This window comes from Thalassophryne amazonica, chromosome 10, assembly GCF_902500255.1.
Source record: "Thalassophryne amazonica chromosome 10, fThaAma1.1, whole genome shotgun sequence".
Taxonomy (NCBI): domain Eukaryota; kingdom Metazoa; phylum Chordata; class Actinopteri; order Batrachoidiformes; family Batrachoididae; genus Thalassophryne; species Thalassophryne amazonica.
Genome location: NC_047112.1, coordinates 27,507,171 through 27,527,809, shown reverse-complemented (window position 1 = coordinate 27,527,809; position 20,639 = coordinate 27,507,171). Strand labels below are relative to the sequence as shown.

General features: G+C 43.1%; 1 protein-coding gene across 2 annotated transcripts in view; it reads right to left on the bottom strand.

Annotated features, from left to right (window-relative positions):
* The window catches only part of acot11b (acyl-CoA thioesterase 11b), a 34,473-nt gene that overhangs the window by 13,039 nt on the left and 795 nt on the right, over positions 1–20,639 (bottom strand). For both annotated transcript variants that reach the window (XM_034179628.1, XM_034179627.1), the window contains exons 2-12: positions 17,224–17,422; positions 15,227–15,296; positions 12,487–12,547; positions 12,282–12,383; positions 12,060–12,195; positions 11,807–11,960; positions 11,454–11,573; positions 9,675–9,813; positions 9,508–9,563; positions 4,544–4,610; positions 4,346–4,429 (exon numbers count right to left, since the gene is read on the bottom strand). In XM_034179628.1, coding sequence (XP_034035519.1) covers positions 4,346–4,429; positions 4,544–4,610; positions 9,508–9,563; positions 9,675–9,813; positions 11,454–11,573; positions 11,807–11,960; positions 12,060–12,195; positions 12,282–12,383; positions 12,487–12,547; positions 15,227–15,296; positions 17,224–17,413 — 1,179 coding nt within the window. In that variant the 5' untranslated portion in view covers positions 17,414–17,422. The remainder of the gene's footprint in view (positions 1–4,345; positions 4,430–4,543; positions 4,611–9,507; positions 9,564–9,674; positions 9,814–11,453; positions 11,574–11,806; positions 11,961–12,059; positions 12,196–12,281; positions 12,384–12,486; positions 12,548–15,226; positions 15,297–17,223; positions 17,423–20,639) is intronic.

The following is a 20,639-nucleotide window of genomic DNA, read 5'->3' as shown; positions in this document are numbered from 1 at the left end:
AAAGAGATCACCAACTACAAGCCAAAAGCACCTCGTTCTATTGACGACCTGAAGCTGGCCAACGACCTGAACGTCTTCAATTCACGCTTTGAAGACAAGGACTCACACCTCCCCACCCCCCACACAACTGGATATTCAAACACTCTGGACCTCCCCCCTCTCACTGCTGCCCTCCCCACTCCCCCTGTTGCCCTCTCGGTCCAAGAGGAGGACGTGAGGAGACATTTCAAAAGGCTGAATCCACGTAAGGCCCCGGGCCCAGACTGTGTCTCTCATGCCACCCTGAGACACTGCGCTGATGAGCTGGCCCCAGTCTTCACGGGGATCTTCATCACCTCCCTGGAGTCATGCCATGTTCCAGTCTGTTTCAAGTCCTCAATCATAGTTCCAGTCCCCAAGAAACCACGCGTCACTGGACTTAATGACTACAGGCCTGTGGCTCTCACGTCTGTAGTCATGAAGACCTTCGAACGCCTGGTTTTATCCCACCTTAAGTCCATCACCGACCCCCCCCTGGACCCCCTGCAGTTTGCCTACAGAGCCAACAGGTCTGTAGATGACGCCATAAACCTGGCCCTGCACTCCATCCTGCAGCACCTGGACTCTCCAGGAACCTACGCTAGGATCCTGTTTGTAAACTTCAGCTCTGCATTCAACACCATCCTTCCAGCTTTGCTCCAGGACAAGTTTTGTCTGCTCCACGTGCCCAACTCCACCTGCAGATGGATCACAGACTTCCTGACGGACCGGAGTCAGCGTGTGAGGCTGGGAAAAAATGTCTCGAACACTCGGGTTCTCAGCACAGGATCTCCACAGGGCTGTGTCCTTTCCCCTCTGCTCTTCTCCCTGTACACTAACTGCTGCACCTCCAGCCACGACTCCGTAAAGCTCATCAAGTTTGCGGACGACACCACCCTCATCGGACTCATTTCGGATGGGGATGAGTCTGCCTACAGGAGGGAGGTGGACCGGCTGGTGACCTGGTGCAGCAGTGGAGATGATCGTGGACTTCAGGAAAGCCACAGCCCCCCCGCCCTCCCTCACCCTCACCAACAGCCCCATCACCACTGTGGTCTGTCACCGCTTCCTCAGCACCACCATCACCCAGGACCTCAAGTGGGAGTCAACCATCAGCTCCCTCATCAAGAAGGCCCAGCAGAGGATGTACTTCCTGCGGCAGCTGAAGAAGGCCAAGCTGCCTGTCCAGCTGATGGTGCAGTTCTACACGGCCATCATCGAGTCCATCCTCTGCTCCTCCATCACGGTGTGGTACGCCGGGGCCACAGCCAGGGACAGACAGACTGCAGCGCATTGTGGCCTCTGCTGAGAAGGTGATCGGCTGTAGCCTTCCATCTCTCCACGACCTGCACGTCTCCAGGACTCTGGGCCAAGCAGGTCGGATCACAGCTGACCCTTCTCACCCTGCACACGGTCTATTCAAACCACTCCCCTCGGACAGGAGGCTATGGTCCATCCGGACCAGAACCTCCCGCCATAAGAACAGTTTCTTCCCGTCTGCCATTAGACTCATGAACACCTCATGACTCAAGTCACCTTAAGCTTAACTCTGTCACTTTATCATTTTATCACGGGTCACTTTAGACAATGTACTTTGGTTTTTAATTGCACTCCTCCCACTGCACTGTTTTTTCTGTTTCTCTGTTTTTCTGTTGCACACAGCCTTTCATATTTCATATTTCTTTTTTTTATCTTATATTTGATCTTATTTTGACACATATGTTATATTTTATCCTAGCATTTTATCTCTTATTAATGTTGCACCATTGTACCGAAGCAAATTCCTAGTCTGTGAATCCTGTTCACTGGCAATGGCAATAAACTTCTTATGATTCTGATTCTAGTAGGACTTCTTGATGTCAGCCACTTCCTTTGTCTGTTGATGGTACAGCTGATGAAGGGGCTTGGTCTTCCATGATACATCCTCATCCTGTTCTTGATCACCATCTCTCTTCAGCTCTCTGAGGCACTCTTACAGCAGCTGATGTCGGGGGGGCATCTTTCTAATGTATTCATAGATGCTCCTCATTTCATCCCAGATTGTAGCTCTGACACTCACTAATCTTCGCCCTTCCTCTGTCCATTGCACATAGGGCCTCAGGGTGCTGGACTTTGGATGGAAACCTCTGTGAATTGTGAGGTGTTTTCCTGTCTTAACATCAATTTCATCTGTCTCCACCTGTGGCCAACTTATTATTCCAGATGGGTATCTGATGACTGGTAGGAAATACATACTGATGGCTGGGATCTTGTTCCTATCATTGAGCTGGCTTCTCAGCACCTCTTTTACCTTCTGGGGGTATATCTGTGGCTGACCTTCTTGCATCTTCATCATGATTCCTATTTGCTTTTGGGATTCAATTCAATTTTAATTTATTTTCATTTATATAGTGCCAAATCACAACAAGGTTGCCTCAAGGCGCTTCACACAAGTAAGGTCTAAACTTACTAACACTCAACAACAGTGGTAAGGAAAAACTCCCTGTGAGGAAGAAACCTCAAGCAGACCAGACTCAAAGGGGTGAGCCTCTGCTTGGGCCATGCTACAGACACAAATGACAAAACAATTCACAAAACAAACATACAGGAAATGTTGTTGGTGCTCAGGATTCCCAGGTACTTGTAGCTGTCCTGTCTGTCTGTTATCCTGCCTTCTGGTGCACTGATATATAGTAGTGTTCAGAATAATAGTAGTGCTATGTGACTAAAAAGATTAATCCAGGTTTTGAGTATATTTCTTATTGTTACATGGGAAACAAGGTACCAGTAGATTCAGTAGATTCTCACAAATCCAACAAGACCAAGTATTCATGATATGCACACTCTTAAGGCTATGAAATTCGGCTATTACCAGAAAAAAGTAGAAAAGGGGGTGTTCACAATAATAGTAGCATCTGCTGCTGACGCTACAAACTCAAAACTATTATGTTCAAACTGCTTTTTTAGCAATCCTGTGAATAACTAAACTAGTATTTAGTTGTATAACCACAGTTTTTCATGATTTCTTCACATCTGCAAGGCATTAACTTTGTTGGTTTGGAACCAAGATTTTGCTCATTTACTAGTGTGCTTGGGGTCACTGTCTTGTTGAAACACCCATTTCAAGGGCATGTCCTCTTCAACATAAGGCAACATGACCTCGTCAAGTATTTTGACATATCCAGACTGATCCATGATACCTGGTATGCGATATATAGGCCCAACACCATAGTAGGAGAAACATGCCCATATCATGATGCTTGCACCACCATGCTTCACTGTCTTCACTGTGAACTGTGGCTTGAATTCAGAGTTTGGGGGTCATCACACAAACTGTCTGCGGCCCTTGGACCCAAAAAGAACAATTTTACTCTCATCAGTCCACAAAATATTCCTCCACTTCTCTTTAGGCCAGTTGATGTGTTCTTTGGCAAATTGTAACCTCTTCTGTACATGTCTTTTATTTAACAGAGGGACTTTGCAGGGGATTCTTGCAAATAAATTAGCTTCACAAAGGCGTCTTCTAACTGTCACAGCACTTACAGGTAACTCCAGACTGTCTTTGATCATCGTGGAGCTGATCAATGGGTGAGCCTTTACCATTCTGGTTATTCTTCTATCCATTTTGATGGTTGTTTTCCGTTTTCTTCCATGCATCTCTGGTTTTTTGTCCATTTTAAAGCATTGGAGATCATTGTAGATGAACAGCCTATAATTTTTTGCACCTCAGTATAGGTTTTCCCCTCTCCAATCAACTCTTTAATCAAACTACGCAGTTCTTCTGAACAATGTCTTGAACGTCCCATTTTCCTCAGGCTTTCAAAGAGAAAAGCATGTTCAACAGGTGCTGGCTTCATCCTTACATAGGGGACACCTGATTCACACCTGTTTGTTCCACAAAATTGACAAACTCACTGACTGAATGCCACACTACTATTATTGTGAACACCCCCTATTCTACTTTTTTACTAATAGCCCAATTTCATAGCCTTAAGAGTGTGCATATCATGAATGCTTGGTCTTGTTGGATTTGTGAGAATCTACTGGTACCTTGTTTCCCATGTAACAATAAGAAATATACTCAAAACATGGATTAATCTTTTTAGTCACACAGCACTACTATTATTCTGAACACTACTGTATATACAAGTGTACAGTGGACAGCTGACCCTGTCACTGTTATTCATTCCCTCCTAAACTAATTTTAAAAAAATGAATTTCTTGCAAATTGAATAGTTGTCAAAAGTGAGTACACACTCTCAAACTTGACGATAACAATGTTTTAAGGACTATAAAACATTGAAATTTCTAAATCAGATCTTAAGTCTGTCATACAATCCAAACTGACCTTGATTTTCTCAGACGTTAACATCCAGTTGGTTCTAGCATCCATCAGTTTCAGCGCTGAGATGTTATTGTAGCTCAGGTAAATCTGAAAAACAAACAAATTCTGTCTAAATTCATAAGATTCTAAATGGTCTGAAGATATTACTGAACAGCTATACACAGTAAGAGTGCTGGTACTGGCCAGAAAGAATCACAGTACCTGGTTACTTGGATCCCAAGGGACAGATAAAGGCACGTCAGTTTGCTTGCAAGAGATAATGTATTTCCTGTATTTCCATGTAGAGAAAAAAATGACATATGGTATCACAAGTACAAAGAACTGGAATTCCATGCCACAGTGATCACAGATATTTGGTTATCAAGTGGTTGCTGTTGTTATTATAAAGATTACAATAAGGGCAGCGAACAATGAATGTATTATTCTGGACAGGTTGTGTGCTCCACAGCATTGTGTAGACTGGATCTGTGTGTGTGTGTGTGTCCTCACATTCTTGTCAACACAAATACTCAAAATCAACACATATTAGAACAAAATGGGTAGCCATTAAAATGAAGTTGAACCGATTAGGTTTTTGTGGGAAAGTTCTGTGCAAAAATTGTACACTAAAAAAGGGGAACACAATGTTTTGTAAACTATTATATCTCAGAAGAATTGAAAAGTGTAAAGATCATGTTTCCACGTGGTACCTCCTGTACCTGTTATGTGTCGACGCGGGTTGAGGAGCGGACCTGCGTCTGACGGAACCCAGCGCTAAAATAACCAGAAAGCGGTTCCAATAACAAAACAATTTATTATTCCACCCTTTGGTGCATAACAACGTGTATAAACAAAAGCTGCGTCCGTCTGGCGGAGTGAAGGATGGCACGCTCTCCAGCGCCCAAAAGAATCGAAGCCCGGCGCTTCTGGACCCACGTTTACCACCAAACACCCCCCAGGTGGACACGACAAACCGACTCTTTGCAAGGATAGAAAAGGTGAGGTAAGTCAGCAGCTACAACTAATATCCTTCAAAAGGCACACACTATCAGCAACACATTCAGGTTTGTATTTAAGCTTTATGTAAATGAGCAGCTTCTCACAACAGGTGGAGGATCATCAGTCCGCATGCCACGGCAGTGAGAAGCGAGCTGCACAATTCTCATCAACGTTCAAATATACTGCGTAACAAAATACCAAGTTACTATTAACAATTAGTCAAACAATTAATCACCTCTGATGTGTGCTGACAGCATGTTTCCCTCACCCTTCCTCCTTCACAGGCACGATGTGTCAAACCCAGGCGCGGTCCTCAGCGTCTCACAAACGAACATCACAAGGTCGAGTTCCCAGCAATTCTGCTTGAATCACACATGACTTAAATGCAGAACGCCATCTCATTATCTGCTTCAGCTGAAAGTCTTTAAGGTTGCACGTGAGCAACATCCACAGGTGCTGCTCATCATGTTGATGAGGGTGAAGCACTCTTCTGCCAGCACCTTCTCCACAGACAATAAATCAGTTTGCAGACCACCAGGAGAGCAAAGAAAGGAAAAGAACACCAAAACGTCCAGCCACACCCCCCCAACACACAACAGTACCCCCCCTGTAACGGGAAGCCTCCCGGCGACCGAACAGACCAGGACCGAGAACAGCATCTCCCTCCGGGGTCCACGTCAGGAAGCAGACAGCGTAACGCTCCCAAGGTTCACCACAGACAGCAGGACAGGGCACCGCAGCTGGAAGGCCGGCTGGCATCAAGAAAAACCCCAAAACAGTCCCAAATACAACCCATCATACAAGAAAAACATAAAACCCACTCAAAACCTCCCCAGGGGACCGTCCCAGCCAACCCCGGGAAGAAAAGAAAAACTCCCAAATGCAAAAACCCAACACAGCCCCACAAACACAATACAAACATAAATGCATAAAAGAAAAACAACAAACAACCCCCCCAGAACGACTTGCAGAGCCCAACACCCCCCAGAAGGCCTTTACCGCCGGTTCCAGGAGGAATAGCCAAAACCGGAATCCCACAAAGGTCCCCAGGTACACATGGAGCAAATGGCGCCCCCCAGAGGACCGTACCATCAAACCCCAGGAGGCACCCTCCCCACAACCCAGGAACCCCAGACCCGGCCACACTTGGCTAGTCGGCCCCACAAGCCAATTCCCCCCCAGAGGACCGTCCCATCAACCCTGGAGGTGGAACCCGGAAGGAAACAAAAAACATCAAAGACCAACCCCCGGAGGACTACCTTAAACAACCCCGGGGCAAATAAAACAACCGATAAGCCCTGTTACCCTCCCCGGCACCCCGAAAGACCCCAGGTCCCTCCCAGAGCCCCTCGGCGGCTCAATCTTGGCGAACAGCACAAAACAGCAAGCCAGCAACAGTACCTGTTGTGTGAATATAATCAGAGTACTGCAGTTGCAGTGATCTCTAAGGTCCACAACCCTTGATGTGTTCAGTCTTCAGAAGGTGGGTGCACCTATTTTTGGTCTGTTCAGTGTACTGACCAGAGTAGCAGTTGCTGTGGCGGTCGGGTTTTTTCCAGTGGTGTCACATATCACCCCCTGTCAACAAGCATTTCATGAGGCTCAGACTTTGGGTGTACTGTCTTTTGTTGCAATAAGTGATATCTCTGTGAGGGAGACTTATTAACTTACAGCTTCACTCAAGTGATTGATAAATGCCCCAGTGGTGAAACTCCTCTGGTCATGGATGTTGTCAATGCAACCATAGACGCTGACAGAGCCAGTCAAGATGAACGTATTGTGCACATGGATCTGGCAACTGTGATGAAAATGGCTCAATGCTCCTTGACTGTGCAAAAGGTCAGGGCTTTAAGTTGCTGGAACTCGTATTCAGCATCCAGAACAGCACCACTGAACATGGTTAACAAAACAGATGGATCACATTCTCATTGTTAGATGTTGGAGACTCTAATGGCTCAGCTTGTGAACTTTGTTGTGTCTTCCCAAATGATTCAGTTGAAGTCCCAGTCATTGCTTTCTTTTGGGAGACCAGTCTCACACAAACAGACTGGAAGAAAGGTCTTGTTGTCCCTCTCTGGAAAGTAAAAGGCAAGTGTGCCTGGATTGGAACAACAACTGCTCTCTGTGCTAAGCAAGGTCCATGTAATGAAAACTAACTTAGATCCAGGTTCAGAGAAAAAATTACAGGCTGATACTGAATCTATCCTTCTGCTCTAAAATCCTTGAAAAGGTGGTTTCACAGCAGGTTGTGGATTATCTTGCTGACAATGACCTCTTTGAGCTGCTGCAGTCTGCATTAGGAATGTTCTGCTACATGAAGACAGCACTTACTAAAGTGGTGAATGATCTTCTGCTTGCGATAGATTTGGATACCACCACAGTTCTGCTATTGTTAGACCTTAGTGCCATGTTTGATATGGTCGAGCATTATATATTACTGGATAGGCTTGACAATTATTTTGGGATTACTAGCATTGTTCTCGCGTGGTTGACATCTTAATTATCTAATTGGTCTCATTGTGTCTTGTATAACAACATGTCTTGTCTTGTCTAACAACATTTCAATTTCAAATCTTGTTCCAGTAAAACATGGAATACTGCAGGGGTCTGTACTTGGCCCTCTCCTACTCTCTCTCTATATATAGTGCCTCTTGGTCAGGTATTGGGAGGCTTAGAAATTACATTTCACTGCTATGCTGCCTATAAATGCAGATAATCTTACCCACATTTTAAAAAATCTGTCGCAGGCCTTAAATGCAGGAATGGATGTACGTATATTAACAAATGAAATGAAGTTGACCGCACAAAACATTAAATATCTTGACTTCATACTGTCAAATAGAAGTAAAAGGAAATGTTTTACCTTACCATCCAAACCATTTCTGATTTGAGATTGTAGATGGTGTAACCTTAGCGTTACAATGATGTTTGCATGAATTCATGCATAAAATTTTTGTTCATTTTGGCCATATCTCACCAGTGTTTAGCAGTGATGAGCTCATATTCATATCATGGCTACTCAACCTTTATTTCTAAAGTTTGTTTCAAATGACAGCAGTTGACCAAAGTGTTGTACATAAATTTAAAAATGGGCATCAAGTTACCCCCAATCATAAATAAATGAATTAAAAATAACAATAAAATTACAACAGGCAATAAAACAAATAAAAGACAAAGTAAAATAAAGAGTAAAACGTAGTAGAAAATAGTGTAATTTTATTTATTTTATTTAAACAGCGCCAAATCACAACAAAGCTGCCTCAGGCGCAACGCATAAGTAAGGTCTAACCTTACCAGCCCCCTAGAGTAAGCACACAGGCAACAGTGATGAAGAAAACCCCCCTCTAATGATATTGAGGAAGAAACCTCAAGCAGACCAGACTCAAAGGGGTCACCCTCTGTTTGGGCCATGCTACCGACACAATAGACAAATATACAGGACCTTTTGAGAGTCACATCTCAGAAGCCAAACAGAGTGGGTCCTGCTTAGTATTTGGATGGGAGACCTCTTAAAAAGACCAGGGGATGTGTCTGTTTCTCCAGGTACAAGCGGAGTCATGTCAGGAAGGGAATCTGGTGTAAGGCTAGAGCTTTCAGACTAATGAGAGGAACAGTGTCTTTTATTTTCTAACACACTATATCACAACAGAACTGAAAGATGGATCGTTAATATTTATACCATGTACACTTCATGACTGTTGGTGTGATCTCTGCATAAATGTATATATTAGGCCATAGTATATTTACCTATTATATTTATATACTAGGTAAGGTTAGATCTTATTCGTGTGAAGCACCTTGAAGCAGCTTTGTTGTTATCTGGCGCTGTAAAAATGAAATAAATTGAAAATAAACTGAATTAAATTGTCATGCAGGTAGTGTAAAATACATACTCACATCTCAGGTACCTCATGCAGTTGATGTTGTAAATATGACTGCTGCACTGATATTTACACAGGACCAGCACGTGCAGGTGTCAAGTTCGTGTTTGCATCTTAGCTACATTATGTTGACTAAATGTTGCAGCATGTGTTGCTGATATTTGCATATATTTGCATGAAATCCCAACTGCCTCTTGTTTTTCATATATGCTTCATTTTGCCATGATTAAAAACAAATTGTACGTAAAGTAGTCAGCCGTCTCTCTCACCTAAAATAAATCTGATGGTTTGCCAGCAAAAACTAACCTATCAAGGCGAATTTTCTTTCTGGCAATGGCTTCTTGGTAACGTCGTTTTCCATCCTAGAAACATGAGAAAACATCGACTACTATTAAGTGTTATAACTACAGTATATGCAAGGTAGATTTTGAGATTATTTTTTTTTCTCTGTTGTGGATGCCTGGAGAACTCACCACAGGCTCTGGTCGTATCCTTGGCAACGTGCATGGTTTCTTCTCCTTGTCCAACAACTCAAATGTCATAAATGCACTATTTATATGACGCAGAGGTTCTCCACCCTGGTAGGCTTCAGCACACACTCCTACCTCCATGCTGAAACATATCATTCTTTAGATTAGATGAGATGAGATTAAATTAGATAGAACTTTATTGATCCCTTGGGAAGACTCCTTCATGGAAATTGAGGTTCCAGCAGCATTGTATAGCAGCACACAGGGTAAAGGTCCAGTCCCACTGGTGTTTAGGAAGATTTGCAGATGAATTGCACACAAACTTGGTTTATATTCCCTAAACATCCGCAATATCCGTGAAACATGCTTGTGTGAGTCGGCCGACATCCGCAATTATCCGCAGAGGCATGTTTGTCCATTGCCAGGATTTTTGAGCTGCACAAAATTTTGGTTGCGGATGACATCTGCCTTACATACTCCATACATACACAATAGATACTCAATACATACTAAGTCTATGCGCTGTATATCCGCCGTTATCCGCTGATATCCGCAACTGATGGGATATTACGGCTTGGCAGCAGACTGGGACAGTGTGTAAAACGTATATATAGCGTGCTTATCATGTCCACATCACGAACTAAAATAAGTTGTAACGAATGCATACAGTGACCACGAATAAAGCGTTTGTGTTATGTCTGCTTTGCATCTGATTTGCGGACAATATACGAATGCATAACAAGCACTTCACGGAAACCCAAAGTACTATATAAATGTGTCAGAGATCAACATACTTGCCAGTCATTGCCAGTCCAGCTGTGGAGATGTACAGATGTAGTTAAGGATCCCCAAAGACATAGTGTGATAGTTGCTGCCATCCAACAACATACCAATCAACTTGTCCAAGTCCAGCAATTGCTCCAGAGGCTGTGGTGCTGGTGTGAATAGTGATGCCGAAAGGCCCAAGTGCGCTTCTTTTATGCCCGCAATGCAGATGCTGCGCATGCGCAATACAACCGCTGTTTCTGCAACACGTGTGCAATGCATTCTCAATACATCCAAGTCCAGCAATTGCTCCAGAGGCTGTGGTGTTGGTGTGAACAGTGATGCCGAAAGGCCAGAGTGTGCTTCTTTTATGACCACAATGCAGATGTTGTGCATGCGCAATACAACCGCTGTTTCCGCAACATGTGCGCAATGCATTCTCAATACATCCGTAATACTTCCGTGGTAATCGCAAAGCATCCGATCCATTTCCTCAATACATGTATACATCCGTGATTGTTCGTCATATATTCACTATACATTATTAATATATCCGTAATTCATACTGAGAAATTTGTCATTCTTGGCCAATTTTGTTGCAGACGACAATGAACGCCCAAAATTTGTATACTCAGTTCATGCGCAATTAATCCTCTCCCCAGTGGGACTGGGCCATAAGAAGAGTATCAAAAGTGAAAGTAAAAAAGAAAACACTTTGCAATATAAATACCAGACATACTGATCAATACTGGTTTACTGGCTACTACTGTTCCTCCCATTCCCGTCCTCTGTCTTCCTGTTACTCCTCCTCCCCCGAGTGAGGAGTTGTACAGTACAAAGGAGGACGGGAGTTTTTTATACAAAGGAGTTTTTCAGTCTGTTGGTCCTGCAGTCTGTGGCTGAAGAGGCTCCTCTGGTTGCTGATGACGGTGTGCAGAGGGTGACTGGCATCATATGTACACAAAGCACAAACACCATATATGTATATAAAAAGAGAATCACATTTTTGAGACTCACCTGTGCTTGAAGGCATTGTTAACAATTGCTTTCAGTACAAGCCTGTCCCCAATGTGAGACGGACCATGGAAATGGAACATATCTATGGTCTTTAAGGTTGGGTGAGCATTGCACAAACGACTAGAAGAAAAAGTAAACACAAGAAAAGTGAATACATATTTGTCTTATTCATGCCAAATAACGTAAAGACAGTAATGCATTTTTTAGCAAGCAGTCCACCACCAAGGATAAAAAAACGGCCCACTGTGCAGTTTTTCCAGAAATAACTTTTGAATGTCTTATCAGAAATAATTAAAGCTGTTCCATCACCACTCTTACATTGAATTAAAAAAATTTAAATATTACACATGCACCTTGCTGCAATCGTAGCCACATTTTCCATCCAGGCCATTATCTGGCCTCCGAAGGTGTTGACTTGGTGGTTAGCATGAGGCGGCAGCACCAGCTCCACACTTTCCACACGTGTTCTCTCAGCAGGAACAGCATCCTGATACTCCTGACATTGTCCTGGTAGAAGTCAATCCACAAAGGATTTTAAATGAACTTCTCCCATTTTTAATAGTACATGTCCAAGTTCAGGTTTGGAAGGCATTGCACGATTTGTACCCAGTTGAGCAGCGCTGCTGCTCAGTAGATCAGTAATAATCTCAGCATGAATAAGTCTCATCCTCCGCCGCTCTGCTGCCAAGCTGTACTCCATCTGCTCCAATTGTGTACGCGGAATTACCTGCTTGAGCTGCACCTATGTAAACGCGTAAACGGAGAAGGCTCTTGAAAAGGTTTTAATGAAATAGCCACGTTCACAATTCAGTCCTTATTGCCTCTTACCTTACCAGCTTCTGTACGTCTTGCAACGTAAGTAGCAAAAGCATTGCAAACTCGCCATTGTTTGTCAGTGTAGAGATCTTCGCAAGTTGCTAATATGCCAACCTGAAATAAAAATTACTGTATTACATTGTTGTTTTTTTTTCTTTTATTCTAAGTAATACTGTATAGATGTATATTAATATTCATTAAACATAAATCCACCAACCTCCATACTGGATGTAAATGCTCTATTGACTTTCGCTATGATATTGACAACTTTTCCAACCCTGCAGCACACAGATACAGATGTCTGTCTTCATCAGCAATATATAGCAGGTATTATACGTATATCATTGTATCCACGTCCACTTCTATTTGTTTACAATTTCACAATTTAATTAAATTTATTTCATTTATATAGCGCCAAATCACAACAAAGTAGCCTCAAGGCACTTCATACAAGTAAGGTCTAACCTTACCAATCCCTAGGCCAAGCACACAGGCGACAGTGGTAAGGAAAAATTGCCTCTGATGATTTGTGGAAGAAACCTCAAGCAGACCAGACTCAAAGGGGTGACCCTCTGCTTGGGCCATGCTACCAACACAATTGAAAAAACGAATACACAGGACATTTTTCACAGAACTGAAGGTTTTAATGGGTGGCATAGTGATGCATGGTTTCCTCAAAGCAAGAAGGTTCTGGGATCACTTCCTGCTTGATTCTTTCTGTGTGGAGTTTGCATGTTCTCCCCGTGTTTGTGTGGGTTCCCTCCGGGTGCTCTGGCTTCCTCTCACTTCCAAGGACATGCAAGTTAGGTGAAGGGAAAACTTTAAATTGACCATAGGCTTGAGTGTCCTATCCAGGGTGAACCCTACATCTTGCCCTATGACTGCTGGGATAGGCTCCAGCCCACCATGACCCTTGATTGGAGGAGGCGGGTATGGAAAATGAATGTATGTTTTAATTAACTTTTTTATTTAGCAGCTGGCATTATGTGAGTCTCAATAAAAGCTGGCCTATACATAGGTACTATGAGTGCTGTGCAAAGTGGAGGTGGTGAATTTTGTCGTTCATCAGGCATACATTCTGTCTCCTATACTGTTCAATGCTTGAATGGACTAGATGTTGGACTGGGTGTTAGTTAGGGTTGGAGAGACCAGTAGCTTAAGTCCCTTTGTTGGTGAGGAAAGGTTTATTGAGTTTGACGTCTCATACATTGCTGTGATCATTGCATGATTAATGGATACTGACTGCAGCAAGTGAGAAGCTGAGTGAGGAATCGAAGTGTTTGCTTTTTGATTGTCCTGGATCAAGACTATGATCCAGGCTTTCAATAATTTCCTTGACTCGGTAGTCTACCTGCAGTGATGTTCATGTCTCTGGGTCCTCAGCCTATGTGGTGTCAAGAGACACCACATTATGCAGTCACCTCTGTCACCCTAGACAGAGGCTTTTGGCACCAGGTCTCCTCAGAGGATCCTTGGGTAAATGGTAAATGGACTGCATTTATATAGCTCTTTTCCATCTGCATCAGACGCTCAAAGTGCTGTACACGCAATGCCTCACATTCACCCCAATGTGAGGGTGCTGCCATACAAGGTGCTCACTACACACCGGCAGCAACTAGGGGATTAAGGACCTTGCCCAAGGGCCCTTAGTGATTTTCCAGTCAGGCTGGGATTTGAACTGAGGATCCTCTGGTCTCAACCCCAACGCTTAACCACTAGACCATCACCTCCCCTATGACCATTACCTCCCCTATTGGGTACTGTTTGAATGACTTTGACTTTGTGTTTATTGAACTGTTACTGAGAAAGACTCCAATGAGGTGAATTACTTGCACTGTGAGGGAATGTCAGGTGTGACATTTTTGCCATGTGGTGCATTTCTCAGGAAACTATCCAACATACTGGTGCATCAGTGTTGAGGACCCCAGCAACTGGAAAAGGCCTAGGACTTGCCCACATATCACTTGTAGGGATAGACCAATAATCGGCCTGACCGATTATTGGCTGATTATCGGCCATGACAATTATCGACCCTAGCTGATTATCAGCCCAGCTGATTATCGGCCCAGCCGATTATCAGTCTATCACTACAGAGCACCCACAGGGATTATCGGATAATGCAAATTATCGGCCCAGCCGATTATTGGTCTATCCTTACAGAGCACCCACAGGGATTATCGGATAATGCAGATTATCGGCCCAGCCGATTATTGGTCTATCCCTACAGAGCACCCACAGGGATTATCGGCTGATGCACACTATTGGCCCAGCCGATTATCAGTCTGTCCCTAATCACTTGGCTGTGGCAGATAACTTTTGAGAAGTGGAGACGGACTGGCTGTCTGCTCTGGTGGTTGCCATCAATGACCCGGGACAACCCCTTGAGGTGTGGCACCAGCACATGCTCCCATACCCAACCTGACATGACTATCCATCCATCCATCCATCCATCCGTCCGTCCGTCCGTCCGTCCGTCCATCCATCCATCCATCCATCCATCCATCCATCCATCCATCCATTTTCTTCCGCTTTATCCGGAGTCGGGTCGCGAGGGCAGCAGCTCAAGCAAAGCCACCCAGACCTCCCGATCCACACACACCTCCCCCGAGGCGTTCCCAAGCCAGCCGAGAGACGTAGTCCCTCCAGCGTGTCCTGGGTCTTCCCCGGGGCCTCCTCCCAGTGGGATGTGCCCGGAACACCTCTCCAGTGAGGCGTCCAGGGGGCATCCGGAAAAGATGCCCGAGCCACCTCAGCTGGCTCAAAAACTGAAAAATATACAATCGCTCTTTTAAATCATTTTATACCCCCCCCCCCCCCAACTTTTTTTTCTATTTTTCATACTGTCAGGGTTTAGCAGCATTTGCCCTTGCAGGTTTGTTATGGTGGCTTCACAAGGAATACATGCAAGCACATCTGTCATCATGATGCTCAAAACTGAACTAAGGTTAGCATCTCACCCTATGGTGTGCTCAAAATGGATGTCATCCACAGAGGCAGTGATGCAGGAGCAACCTGCATGTCGCTCAGCTGGGAGAGAAGATAGCAAATAATTTGATCGTACAACAAAAATCTAAAACACATCTGCAAAGGTAGTTTATAATCTGTATTATCTATGCACTTATTAAACGATACAGAAATAGAAAGACATCGGATGTGCATAATACTTAATGCATTTAATTTTTAGAAGAACATCAGCGGACGAAAATACTAATTCCAATATATTATCTGTTGCTTATTTAATTTAATTCAGTGACTCAGCATAGTTAAATGAAAATAGCCCACACTGTTAATTTTGCAGTCTTTGCTTTACAAAACCAAGTCAGGCTCAACTTTTTCCATAAGTAAAATGACAGTGCACTGGACAGGTTACATGCTTGGGATTGAGTTTTGTAAGGGCAATGAAAGAGGACTGCAAATACAAAATAGATAATTCTGAATGATAATGGTAAAATACATGTATAAAACAGCATTGCAGATATTGCGCATTCACACCTACGTTACTTTGATCCCAGTGACCTTGATCTTTAACAAAATAGCACATCTGTTGCAACTGTAGAGTGAATGTTGACAACAGGCCTCAGCCAAATATGTGTTTCAATTTCAAATTTGATGTAATTTGAAATACATGTTGCATCATGTCATGGTTATTTAACTCACTTGAAATACATGAAATAGTAAATTAATGAAAAAAGGGGGCGTGCAGTTAGTATTTGATTTCATGGCTGTATTGTAGTGGATCACAATCTCTCCTTTTGCGGCCCCGTGTTCTACAAACTAAACCAAACCAACTTTTTTCAGTTCTTTTGATGACCCCAAAACTAAACTGAGATGTCCCCCCCAAAAAACATATCTCAAGCGAGATATTCAAGATGGCATTCAACATGGCTGTCAAAATGTGATGTTCTGTGTATATTAATTCTCCTGTTTGTTGCTGTGATGTATATTAAGGGTATTCTAATAAAAGAGTTGATTGGTGGTCATTTTGAATTTAAACCTCATGAATTCAACTGTTTAGATATAAATGTATTCATTGTGAGCAAAAACTTTCTTTTCATGGAATATTTTTGAAAATTTTCTTTATGTGTCATTTTAATGTGTTGTAATGAAAAAACATTTTGGATGGCCATTTTGGACACCATCTTGAATATCTTGGCTTGAGGGCAGTTGTAATTTTTGAGAACTAAACATCCTGGCTGTGTTTTGGGGTCATCTAAGGAACATAAAAACAGTTGGTTTGGCTTGGTTTGGTTTAGTTCTGTGGGAATTGGTGCCAAGGGGAGAGGTCCTCACTCCCATGTTTTTACCTCAACTGGACAAAGTAATTCAATAACATTTGCCACCAGCTGACTGCATTCCTGAAATGCATAAATTTCACCATGCTGTAGTCAACATTATTATTCTAAACACTTTTCAAATATGGCATAATTATAATTCGGCTATTTACGTTGGTTTTAATATCACAACTGATAAGACCTTCTTTGGGCAAGATATCTGACTGTTCAATCTCTTTAAAAGGCCTTGAAATTTCATTTTGTTTTCTATGGAATGTCTGATGTGGCCAATAGCAGTAGAAATATGATGACTTTCCACTTTGTGACCTCTGACTCCAATGACCTCAACCTTTGACAATAGAACCCAAAAGTGGAAATTACGGGACTTAAATAAGGACGCAATCCCATGCAAGCATCACACCAATCAACACCTCCAGCTATGTCTGCTGGACTGTTTGGCCACAAGGGAAGTATTCTTGCCAAGAGGTGGACTCAGGTCTCAACAATGATGGGGTACATGGACACTTATGTCCCATCTTTGGTGTACAAGACTATATATATATATATATATATATATATATATAAAACAGATAAAACGCCTCATAGGCTGTTTTGTGAATCGTCTTGAACTGATGAATCTCTTGATGTTTAAACAGAGGTTTTCTGATCGATATGATACCTACCTGACAGGCAGGCTGTGGAGTCCATCCATTTGAGCAGCTGTCCAACACTCAACTCCCCACAGTGATTGGCGTGGCACGGCATCACGATCTGACTCATCTTCACTTCAGTGGGGTTTCTATACACTTCTCCAGTCTCCAGGATGAACAGAGGGTCCTGCATGGTATCTGTACCTGCCCCCTGTGTTGTCATGACTCAGAGCTATAGAAAACAAATAAATGCATGAAGGAAAACCGTGTCGTGTTCAAGTCATGTTTCTCTTAAAGGAAATATATGCCATTTTTGGTTAAACAAATCATCCTTAAAGGTTCAACTGGTCAACGAAATGCAGATTCATTCATTCATTCATTCATCTTCTACCGCTTAGTCCAATTAAGGGTCGCGCGGGGCTGGAGCCTATCCCAGCAGGCTTTGGGCGCGAGGCGGGGTACACCCAGGACTGGACGCCAGTCTGTCGCAGGGCCACAAACAGACAAACAAACACAGACACACACACACACCTAAGGACAATTTTTTTTAAAGATTCCAATCCACCTAACCCGCATGTCTTTGGATGTGGGAGGAAACGGGAGCACCCAGAGGAAACCCACGCAAACATGGGGAGAACATGCAAACTCCACACAGAAAGGCCATGGGAATTGAACCCATGACCTTCTCGCTGTGAGGCAACAGTGCTAACCACTAACCCACCGCAAAATGCAGATAATCACTCAAATATAAGTGAAATTATATCACTTTCAAATAGATTGGCAGATGTTTGAAAAATTAAACTACATAATCGTAAAATGACAGTTTCTAATAAAGGTGAATTGGTAACTTTAAATGATTGTGGTTACCACACATTATGACTCATTAATTTGCTGTTCCAGTGCACATCTGGAAGTACTGGCACATAAAAATTGAGATATTACTGTAATAATTAAGAATAATTATTGCAAGAAGTAACATTTTGTCTCTGTTTGAGATGCAAGTTTTCTACATACAAAACAGTGACATTGGTGAATTTTCTACATAAAAAAAACTATTTTTTAGATGACTTTAGCCTGTTTTCACTAACAACAAAAAGAACTGGCATTGCGTCATGAGCAGTGTGTAAGGTTGATGTGTTATTTTATTTACTGCTAAATTAGAACAGAGTTAACATTGTCCAGTCTATTGCTCCAAAACAAAAGGATTTAAATAGGTGCTTTAAATAATCTGCTGCTTGGTGTGTTGAAGAGATTCTGCAACAAGGATCAGGAAAAACCTAAAAATTATAAAATGTAATTACACACACACACACGCACGCGCGCACACACACACACACACGCGCGCACACACACACACACACACAGAGTCTCCAGTGCCAGGGTTCTGGTGACTGAGCCGCTACTCAGCTGAAAATCACAGAATCTCGAGAGACTGTGAATGTGGTGAAATAGCCAAGGGTGGGTAAAGCTACAGGAATCTGTGGTATTGGAACTGAACTCCTGCAGGCAGGTGGAGGTGCTGTTCTCCTCACACTGCAAGCAACCTTTACCTGGGATACACATATCATCCCAACAGAGTGAAAGAAAGGACTTGTTGCCCCTGTCTGGAAAATAAGTGGTGATCCCCTGGATTGCAACGGTTGTAGGGTTATTACACTGCTCTCTTTACTGGGTAACAGTCATTCTCAATAGTATTCAGTGTCACGTACTTGCTGCTCAGTGCCCACAGCCATCTGATTCCACACTCAAGAAGCCAACCATCCACTACATTGTAGCTCTATGACCACTCACTGCTCACGAATCTACTCATGAATATCGACAATGCTTCTTAGTGGCACTGCTTTAAGTGCTTGATTTGGTTGACTGAGCTGCTCTGTGGGTCATCCTGAGAATTTGCAGTATTCCCAGTAAGTTGTTGGACATCATAACCAGCCGATACACAGGTTCTGTGAATGCTGTGTGGAGTGCATGCAGATACTCTGACTTCTTCCCAGTAGACCCTGGCCTTCATCAGGGATGAGTTCTGGCTTCTGTTCCTTTTGAACTCTTACAGAATGCCAAGTTATTTACCAAGTTGGACTTGAGGAACACGTACCACCTAGTATGAATCAGAGAAGGTGACAAATGGACAGCCACCTTCAATACTCCAAGTGAGCGTTACGAATATTCGGTAATGTCATTTAGCCTTTCATTGTCTCGGTGGTCTTCCAATGCCTGGTAAATGACATTCTGTGTGACATGTTAAATGTCTTTTTTTATTTGGATGACATTTTGAATTTTTTTCCAGAGACCAGACAGACATGCCACTCATGTCAGAAGGTTTTGCAGTGCCTTCTTGAGAGTCAGTTGTTTGTAAAGGCTGAAAAATGTGATTTTCACCAGTTATCTTGACAAGGTAAAGACAGATTCAATGGTTCAATGGTCTCTGCACTTCCATGTTTAATTGTTTATTCATCTTTATAACCACTGTTACCATGTTCCCTCACCTCCAGATTGTATGGGTTCCTCCTGTTTTCTCACATAATTATTCTTATTATAATTATGCTTATTTTCCAGTGTTTCTGCTTTCCTGTCACAAACCTTTGCTGCTGTCCCATGTTCCTCCATTTTTGCCTGTTGTTTTGAGTTGATTGTTTGATATGAGAATTTTCTGCTCCTGACATTTTGCCTGTATTTGGATAACCCTCTGCTACCTCCCCGAGAAAGACTATATTACCTGATGGACTGACCACTGAGCTATTGCCTGTTAAAAATTAATGTTGGCATTCGATTAGAAATGTGCATTTTTGTGGGCAATGAACCTGTCTTCTCTTTTGGTTCTCTGCATTGGTGTGCATTACCAAACTGTTACAAGCTTTGAGATCCTTGGGTATTGATGGAATGACCGTATCAGACAAATGGTTACTTAGGGAGCCTCAGATGAGGCATACCACTGCATCATTAGGGAACACTGGCCACATGGTGCACTTTTCTGAGCACGATCCAGCGCACAGGTGTCTCAGGGTTGAGGACCCCAACAACTGGAACAAGAGTCATCACAAATCAGCAATACAAAATGTCCTGGGATCACCCAAGTACACACTTATGCTAAATATGAATGAAATTGGTCAACTGGTTCTTGAGATATTACACCAACAAGGGCAGCAATGACAATATGGTGAATATCTCGCTGTGACCTTGAAACTGACCCTAAGGTCACTGTAATCGACTGGTGTCAGGGATCACTCAAGTACACCCTTATGCTAAATATGAATGAAACTGGTTCTTGAGATATTGCGCTAACAAGTGTGGCAATCACAATATCTTGAGTATCTCGCTGTGACCTTGAACTTGACCCCAAGGTCGCTGTAATCGACTCGTGTTCGGGATCACCCAAGTACACCCTTATGCTAAATAGGAATGAAATTGGTTAACTGGTTCTTGAGATATCGTGCTAACAAGTGAAAACG